Source organism: Castanea sativa, chromosome 8 (assembly GCF_040712315.1).
Source record: "Castanea sativa cultivar Marrone di Chiusa Pesio chromosome 8, ASM4071231v1".
NCBI classification, from domain to species: domain Eukaryota; kingdom Viridiplantae; phylum Streptophyta; class Magnoliopsida; order Fagales; family Fagaceae; genus Castanea; species Castanea sativa.
In genome coordinates, this window is record NC_134020.1 from 52,485,114 (window position 1) to 52,494,599 (window position 9,486).

The 9,486-nt window shown below is 36.6% G+C and overlaps 2 protein-coding genes across 2 annotated transcripts; one reads left to right on the plus strand and one right to left on the minus strand.

The window, feature by feature from the left end:
* Positions 1 to 240: 240 nt before the first annotated feature.
* Positions 241 to 2,984, minus strand: LOC142606527 (uncharacterized). Its single transcript, XM_075777859.1, has 5 exons — positions 2,761 to 2,984; positions 2,557 to 2,635; positions 2,252 to 2,471; positions 948 to 1,343; positions 241 to 761 (listed from the first exon to the last, which is right to left on the minus strand). The coding sequence occupies exons 1-5, from the start codon at positions 2,982 to 2,984 to the stop codon at positions 241 to 243; spliced, it is 1,440 nt and encodes a 479-aa protein (XP_075633974.1).
* Positions 2,985 to 5,184: 2,200 nt separating this feature from the next.
* LOC142607110 (phospholipase A1-Igamma3, chloroplastic) lies at positions 5,185 to 7,119 on the plus strand. The gene is made up of 2 exons (XM_075778533.1): positions 5,185 to 5,765; positions 5,889 to 7,119. The coding sequence occupies exons 1-2, from the start codon at positions 5,416 to 5,418 to the stop codon at positions 7,090 to 7,092; spliced, it is 1,554 nt and encodes a 517-aa protein (XP_075634648.1). The 5' UTR covers positions 5,185 to 5,415; the 3' UTR covers positions 7,093 to 7,119.
* Positions 7,120 to 9,486: the final 2,367 nt, after the last annotated feature.

The following is a 9,486-nucleotide window of genomic DNA, read 5'->3' on the forward strand; positions in this document are numbered from 1 at the left end:
TAAAACAATTTCTCAATCATCATGATAGCGTAACAATAATATTTTATTTTAACTCCAAATTATATATATACAAAACTCAAACTAAATTATGAAATAGAGGAACTTTATAATAAAACATATAAAATAAAACACATATTATAGCTGGAACAATGTAGTCCATAGATTACTCACATACATAACTCAAACTAAATTACAATAAAACTCACACACTCGCACAAGTTCCTACGACTCACCATGCAATTACCATAAATGTTCAACAAGGGCCTTCTGGAGTTGAAAATGAATGTCTCGGTCTCTAATGCGTCCATACCTCTCAATGCATGACAGAAATTCATCATTTTGTTCATGTAACACTTGCATAGGAGGATTATCCACTCCATCAATTTGTTCATAATCCAAGTTTACCACTTCATTATCATCCCGTTCATCTTCAACAATCATGTTATGGAGAATTATACACGCTTTCATGATCTTTTGGAGTGTTTCAAGATGGAAAAAGCGTGCAGGTCCACGGACAATTGCGAAACGTACTTGAAGCACTCCAAATGCACGCTCAACATCCTTCCTATACGTTTCTTGGGTTGCTGCAAATAATTTTCGCTTAGGTCCTTGTGGAGATGGGATTGTTTTCACAAATGTTGCCCACTTTGGATATATACCATCAACAAGGTAATATCCCATTGTGTAGTCATGACCATTGATTGAGTAATGTACTGCAGGACCACGTCCTTCAGCAAGTTCATTAAATACATGAGACCGCTCTAACACATTAATATCATTATTTGACCCAGGTAACCCAAAAAATGCATGACATATCCAAAGATCATATGATGCTACTGCCTCCAAAACAATAGTAGGCTCACGAATATGACCACAATATTGACCTTTCCATGCAGATGGACAATTTTTCCACTTCCAATGCATGCAATCAATTGAACCTAACATACCTGGAAAACCTCGGCGTTCGCCATGAGCTAACAGTCTAGCAATGTCTTCATTGTTTGGCTTTCTTAAGTATTCCTCAGAGAAAACATCAATTACCGCAGTAACAAATTTTTTCAAACTTTTTAATGCAGTAGTTTCTCCAATCCGCACATATTGATCTAGCAAATCCCCCGATACTCCATACGCAAGCATTCTAAGTGCAGCAGTTATCTTTTGTAATGAAGATAAACCAAGTTTGTTGGCACTATTTCTTTTTTGGACAAAGTAAGAGTCATGAGCTTTTACCTTAGATTGAATACGAAGAAAAAGAGAACGCTTCATCCGAAATCTCCTACGAAATAAAGCGGGTGGATATACTGGCGTGGGAGCAAAGTAATCAAGAAAAAGCCTCTCATGGTCTGCCAAATGATTACGTCGAATAGAGCGACGACGTTTAGGTTATGATGTTTCCATAACAAGTTCTTCGATTATCTCATCCTCATCTGAGTCATCAAGAATCAACTTGTACAACAAAGAGCGATTCATGGATGCAACCTTCAAGACAATTGAAAAACAATTATTACTATAGATGCAAGATTAAAAAGTCAAGTGACATATTGAATATAACCAATTTACGCATAAGCCACAACAAATTGAATATAACCAAAATACTATAAAATACTTTAAATTTTACTTGCTCTAATTTCTATCAAAGCATTAGTAGCAACAACAACAACTCAGCAAAACAACAACAACTTGCTCTCATTTCTATCAAAGCAAAACAAGATAAACAATAAATTTAAAGGTTTACTACCAAAATACTATAAATTTTAAGGCACTACAAAATACTACCAAAATACCATAAATTTAAAAGTTTACTACCAAAATACTTAAAGGCCTACAACCAAAATACTTAAAGGCTTACATAAGCCACTACAAAATACATAAAGGCCTAAGCTACATCCAAAATACAATCAAACCCATTAATTATGTGAACTTCGTTTTGCCATGATTTCCTCTTGGAGTTGTTCATAAAAAGCTTTTTGTGTTCTGGTCAAGCCGCTTGTATCTTTCATCATGATTCTCTCCTCCTCTAACATATATTGCATCTCAAATTTTTTCTTCTCAATCATGACTTTTTCCTTCTCAATCTTAAGTTTTTCTTCACTTCTTTCCTTCTCAATTGTAAGTTTTTCCCTCTCAATTAACATTTTTTCCTCTTCCAATCGAGTTACCTCGTCAATAAATTTCATTTTCTTAGTCAAATATTCCCCTACATCTTTTCCGGTGGTTTTGTTCTTTCGGTTGGCTTTTTCGGCCTTCTTACCAATTGGCCTCTCAAGATTGCAACCGTCACCAAGTCCGGACCCACAATCCCCTTCGCCCCCTTCGCCAATAGATGTTGACTCTGGAGTTGGAGCCACGGATGCTCTTAATCTTCCATTAAGATTGGCAAACTTTGGTTGGTCCTTTAACATGAGCCAACAATGCTCAAGAAGAAAGGGTTTTTGGTGTATCTCCAAAAACAAAGCCTTCGCATTGATAATCTAAAAAAAAAAAAAAAAAACATGATTAGAATCTTCAAACTATTGATAAATGTGTATATTAACACTAATGCAATATAATTTATACCTGATCTTGTTCGGTTATACCACTTTTATGAAGTGTGTTAACTTTAGCCATGCACCCTGCAAATTTATTTGTCCTTTCACTGATCAATCCCCAACGACTTAACAAGGAGGTAATAGTACGTGTGTTACCGGATTTATTGTACTGCGTGAAGTATTCCCAAACTTTTTGACGAAATGTAGCTTGTGTTTGTTCATTACTGCTTACGGGACAATACTAGTATTAAGCCATGCTAACACTAAGAGTTGATCTTCCTCTACACTAAAGTTAGCGCCCCGTTTTCCTTTTGTAGAAGAGGCATTCTCAACTTCAGGTGGAGAATTAGAAACTGACACAGGAGTATTTTGAGATGTTCCTAAAATTTGTGAGTCAATTTCTATATCCCCATTCATGATACCCGCGTAATATGGTAGGCCCCTACATGACTCCATGTCTCTACGTGACTACATAAAATTAGACAAAAAAAAAAAATTGTAAAGTTCCTTACACACAAAAATTTTCCAATCGAATAATTATATCAAAACTTAAAATACTTAGAATCATAACAATAGAACATGATTATGCATAAATACTTAATTTGACGGTAGCTTAATCCCACTAATAAAGAAAACCACACCACAAATTCCTGCAAACAGAAAAACCCCACAACATTCCAATACAAATATATTTTGTCTATTCATAGATGCTCTGAATCAAAAGCCAAAAAAAAAAAAAAAAAAATTGGCTAAAGTTCCCTGCACATAGACAATTCCCAATCTAATCTTTATATCAAAACTTAAATTCTTTTTTAGTACTAGTTGATGGATAGAGATGAAATCAGTCAACCAACATTTCTCTATATAAACATGTATTCTAGAAACTGTGTAGGATGTGGTTCTTTTTACAAACTTCATTTTGGTTCTTTTTTTAGTAATATCATGGTTATGAAATCTATATGAAATCCATAAATTCCTGCAAACAGAAAAATTCCAATACATTTCATCACAAATACATTCAGTCCAATACATTCTGTACACACAGAAAATTCCATACACACAGAAAATTACCCTGCACACAGAAAATTCCCAATACATTCTGTCCAATACAAATACGTTCTGTCAATTCACAAATGTTCAACTGACCTGAAGTGAAACAGAGGGCTGATCGACGGTGAGCTGAGAAGGCTGATCGGCGGTGAGCTGAGAGGGCTGATCGGCGGTGAGCTTGAGAGAGTTTTGAGAGAGTTGAGTGCTTGGACGGCGTGGGTCTGAGGCCGAGAGGGTTGATCGGCGTGGGTCTCAGTTGATCGGCAGTGGGTCTTACCAGGTGGAACGGTGACGTTGAAGACGGCAAGGGCCGGCGGCGGCGAGCTTGAGAGAGTTGAGAGCTTGGATGGCGTGGGCTGAGGTTGATCGGCGCTGAGCTTGAGAGAGTTGAGACGGCGTCGGCGTGGGTCTCAGCTGATCGGCGTGGGTCTCAGCTGACGTTGAAGACGGCGTCGGCGGCGGTGAGCTTCAGAGAGTGACTGTGAAGAGAAAGAGAAGGAGAGAGTGAAATGGAGAGACTTCCGGAGTGACTGAAGAGAGAAGATGGCGTCGGCGGCGGTGGCGGTGGCGGTGAGCTCAAAGAGGGACTGTGAAGAGAAAGAGAAGGAGAGAGTGAAATGGAGAGGCTTTCCGGAGTGTATGAAGAGAAAAGAGGGTAGCGTGAAATGAAAAAGGGAAAGGAGTCTGAAGTATTGTTTTTTAATCACCTGCCGAATAAAATATTATTTTTTTTTATAACTTTCAGCTACAGTGCTCATGTATTGACACATGAGCACTGTAGCGCAAAGCTAAAATTTTTTAGCTTTGCCTCCACTGCTGCAGGTGGGTTTTTGTGGTTTGAGTGGAGCTAAAATAGCAATATAGCTATTTAGCTCCACTGCTGTGAATGCTCTAACGATCCTGGCCCAAATTTAACCTCCTTTTATTTTTATTATTACTTTTTTCCTCTTTGAGTAATTATGTATAGTCTCGAGAAAGAGAAGAAAATATATATTTATCAAAAAGTATAGTCTAGAGAAGATTAAAATATAAGAAACTATATACATGAAAGTCACTGTTAATGTGAATTTTCATTACACCTAGTCTCTGTTTATTTCAGTATAAGATAGTATAGATGAAAATTGATTTTGGTGGGATAAAATTTTATTTTTTGTTATTTGATTATGACCTGAAAATAATTTTCTATGTTTGGTTACATAAAAAATTTCCACAAACCGATTTACACTATACAACTTTTTATTAAGAGTTAACCATTTTTCTCCATTTTGATAATATATAATTTTTCATTGATCATTGAAAATATTTTCTATTGACTAACATTTTCAGTTATACCAAACACTGAAATATGGAAAAAATTTTATGCAAAACCAAAATTTCACTACTTCAAGACCTCTGTTGCCACAAAAATATGGGTATACTGAGTGATTGAACTCTTCAACAACCCCTGTATATATCAACAGTCAACACCACCCCACTCATAGAGTACTTGAATTTCTCTCGCGTTGACCTTTTCTCTCTCACACCCATATTGGCCTATAACAATAGCCACTCTTCAGCAACCAATTACTTACTTTAGTTATTGCTCATCACTTTCTTGTCCAGAGATCTTACAAGTATTTTCCACCCATTCTCTCTCCCTTTCACCCTTGCATACACACATAAGTGACGGGACCCCATAATCCACAACATCCTCATATCAAGCACTGTGTGTTTCTTCTATATTCCTCACACATTTGATATCATTGCAAATACAATCCACTTAATTTCCTCTCTCTCTCTCTCTCTCTCTTTTAAAAAAAAGCCTTCCTAGGCCAAGAGGAGAAGAGAAAAACCTTTCATGGATTCTTTGCTACTATCACTCAACATTAATCCCAAGTCATCAAACCCCCCACCTCTTTCTCAGGGCCTCCTACCAAGATACAACCTCAACAAATCCAAAAATCTCCTCCTTTTAAACAAACCCTTTTCACCAAAGCCAAGAACATCTATAAACTGCTCTTCAGTCTCAAGCTTAACCCCACAGTTGGATAAATCACCAGCTCAAACTCTAGTTTTCGAGGAAGAAAAGGAGGAGGAGAAGGAGGAGGAGGAGCCTCTTTGTGAAATTTGGAAGGAAATTCAAGGCTGCAATGACTGGGAAGGACTTCTAGACCCCATGAATTCCCACCTCCGAAATGAAATAATCAGGTACTCCAAATTCCTCTTACAGCTTAGAACTCAAGACCATCTATTCTGATATTTATCGATTGTCCAAAATTTTTATACTTTGATGAAATTATAAATGTAATCACTCAACCATTATTCTAATAGGTATGGAGAATTTGCACAAGCATGCTACGATTCCTTCGATTTTGACCCTCACTCCAAGTATTGTGGCACATGCAAATACCAAGGAGCCCATTTCTTCGAAAAGCTTGACATGGGCAACTGTGGATACAATATCAGTCGCTACTTATACGCAACTTCAAACATCAACCTGCCCAATTTCTTTCAAAAAGCCAAGATGAGCAGCGTTTGGAGCACCCATGCAAACTGGATGGGCTGTGTAGCAGTCACCACCGATGAAGAAGAGGTCAAAAGGCTAGGGCGTCGTGATATTGTTATTGCATGGAGAGGCACAGTCACTTACCTTGAATGGATATCTGATCTCAAGGATATTCTCCACCCTGCTAATTTTGGTGATGACCCAACAATCAAGATTGAATCAGGGTTCCATGATTTGTACACAAAAAAAGAAGATGCTTGTAAGTATTGCTCATACTCGGCTCGTGAACAAGTTCTAGCTGAGATCAAGAGGCTTACTGATTACTATAGAGGCGAAGAAATTAGTATCACAATCACTGGGCATAGTCTTGGTGCTGCTTTGGCTATATTAAGTGCTTATGATATAGCTGAGATGAGACTAAATGTTGTACGTGATGGTGAGTGTGTGACAAATAAAATTCCCATCACAGTGTACTCCTTTGCAGGTCCTAGAGTGGGTAACCTTAAATTTAAGGAACGGTGTGATGAGCTTGGAGTTAAGGTACTAAGAGTGATTAATGTGCAAGATAAAGTACCAAATGTGCCTGGTATTATAGCAAATGAGAAATTCCAATTTCAAAAGTATGTGGAGGATGCTATGTCATTTCCTTGGAGTTATGCTCATGTTGGAGTGGAACTTGCATTGGATCACACTCATAGCCCATTTCTAAAGCCCACTAATGATATGGGTTGTGCACACAATTTGGAGGCTCATTTACACTTGGTGGATGGGTACCATGGCAAGGGGAGGAGGTTTTGCTTGGTGAATAAGAGAGATATTGCACTTGTCAACAAGTGTTGTGATTTCTTGAAGACTGAGTACGGTGTGCCACCATGTTGGAGGCAAGATGAGAACAAAGGGATGGTGAGGAATAGTGATGGGAGATGGGTTTTGCCAGAGAGACCTAGATTGGAGGCACACCCTCCTGATACGGCCCACCTCCTTGAGCAAGTGCTCAAGCAGATTGCTCGTTCTAATAATGTTGGTTGAGTAATAATAAAGCACATTAATTGATCATTATCTTTTTGTTCTATGGTTTCTTAAAGGCCTTTTTTTTGGTTAAGAAAGTATGGTTTCTTAAAGTTGTGGCACTGTACAAGCAAGATGTAACTCACCATTCACCTCAATAAAAGTTCACTAGAAAAGACTTGTGTTTGGATTCTTTGAAATAATATTTAAATTAACCTTGCTTCTTTCTTTGTAAGCTTATTTTTAGTTGAACGTTTGTTAGACCCATAAATCAGTAAGTGGAAGTATATATTTCCTCCCGTTAAAATAATGATTAAATGACTAAATTCACTTTTTTTTTCTTTTAATTTGAACTTTTAAAATAATCAATAATTTACTATACATTTCTATAATTTCCAAATTAGCTTTACTTTAGAGAGAGATTTATTATCAGTATCTAAAACCATTATTGATTACTAACCGGAAAATTAGGGGCTCTCTTATGAAACCCTCCAATTAATCAAAACAAATGAATTTGTTTCTACTTTCTTGTCCTAGCTATAGGTAGATTCGTTTTAAACTTTTCAATAGCAGAAAAAGGTGGGAGGCCATCAAATTGTTGGAGCTAGCGGAGGACCTTTATTACTTATCATGTCCATCTTCATTGCCATATTAGTGCTAGAAAATAAGTTATCATGTCAATTTTATTTTGACTGACAATGATGGTTTTAGAGTGATGGGGAACTACAGAACGGTGCCCGGTCATGTGTCAACATTCATGGGGTTTTACTTTTACCCATTTTTGTATGCATTCATGAAGTATTAATTAATTTGTAGATCAATAGAAATATACCTTTCAAGTTAGGAAAGTTACCTTTCACTTGAAGTTTTACCCTTTTTTTTTTCCGGAATACCTTTCAAGTTAGTAAAGTTTGTATCTTTTTTTAATTTTGAATGGTGTATAACACAAGCTAGCGTTAATATGTTACAAGTTTGAGCAATATTATAGATGAAAATGGATGAAATACTATATCACTAATTCATTGAAGGAAGAAATTATAAGAACACTCACAACAGTGGTGCTATATAGGTATATATATTAGTATTTTTTAACTTCTCAAACACCAAAAATGATGCTCCAGCAGTGGAGTTATAGCAAATTTTTTTTTGCTTCCAGCTACAGTGCACATCTAAAGATAGATGTGCACTGTAGCTCAAAGGTAAAAAAAAAATAATAATAATAAAAAATATTTTATTAAATTTCTCTCTCTCTCTCTCTTTCATTTAAAAAATATTTTCTCTTTCTTTCTTTTTCTCACTCTCTCCGGCTTCTCTTCTTTCTTCGTTTTTCCTTCTGTCTCTTTTTTTTTTTTTTTTTTCTCATCTACTCTTTGCTTCGCCGACTTGTTCTTCACCAACCTGTTCATCTAATATCTTTTTTTCTCTTCTTTCTTCATCACCGACTTGTTTTGGATCGTCGATCTTCATCGCCGACCCATCTCACTCAGTCCTCCATTTCACCATCGATCCTCATCTTCATTGTCGATCTTCAATTTCATCGCCCACATCACCATCCCATGCTGCCGACCCATCTCGCCCAGTCCTCCATCTCACCGCCGATCCAAGCTCCACCGGCATCGCTTTTATTGAACTCAAGAGCGCCGCAGATTTCGTGGGTCAGTGGTGGTGTGGCTGTGTTGGTGGTGAATTTTATGGTGGTTTTTGGCTAATTTGGATTTTTGGCAGTGTTTGTGGGTAGTTGTTCTTGGCTTGCTAGGTGTTGTTGGGTGGTTGTGGGCGGTTGTTCTTGGTTGGTTGGCAGTGGTGGTGGATCGGTTTGTGGTGTTTTTTTTTTTTGGATGTATTATTTTATTGTAGTAGATATATTATTTTATTGTAATGTTTATATTATTTTATTGTGTTGAAAGCTAAAATAGATCCACTGCTGTAGTATATTTTGTAGAGTGAGTAAGTAAAATAGATAAAGTAACTTTTTGTGGAGTTAAATTGCTAAAATTTTAGCTCCACTGCTGTGGATGCTCTTATGAACCTGTCAAAGTTGATGGGACATACCTTTATTTGTATATAGAATTTAGAAAACACTATAAATTCAAATCCTAGGGAGAGAGGTTTAAGCACCAACAAACAATAATATTCAGCAAAAAAATAAAAACCTATGAATAGGGTAAATTGTAAATTACACCTCCTAAAGTTCAGGGACATTGGAATTTTACTTTTTGAAGTTTGAGATTGTTTGAATTTTATACCCTGATATTTCAAAATTTTAATTTTACTCCCTAAATTTTAAAGGTGTTTGGATTTTACTCCCTAACACCCCGAAGTTTCAAAATTTGAGGTATAAAATCTAAATTTTGAAACATTAAGGTGTAAAATTCAAACACCACAAATTTCAAGAGGTAAAATCCAAATTTTGAA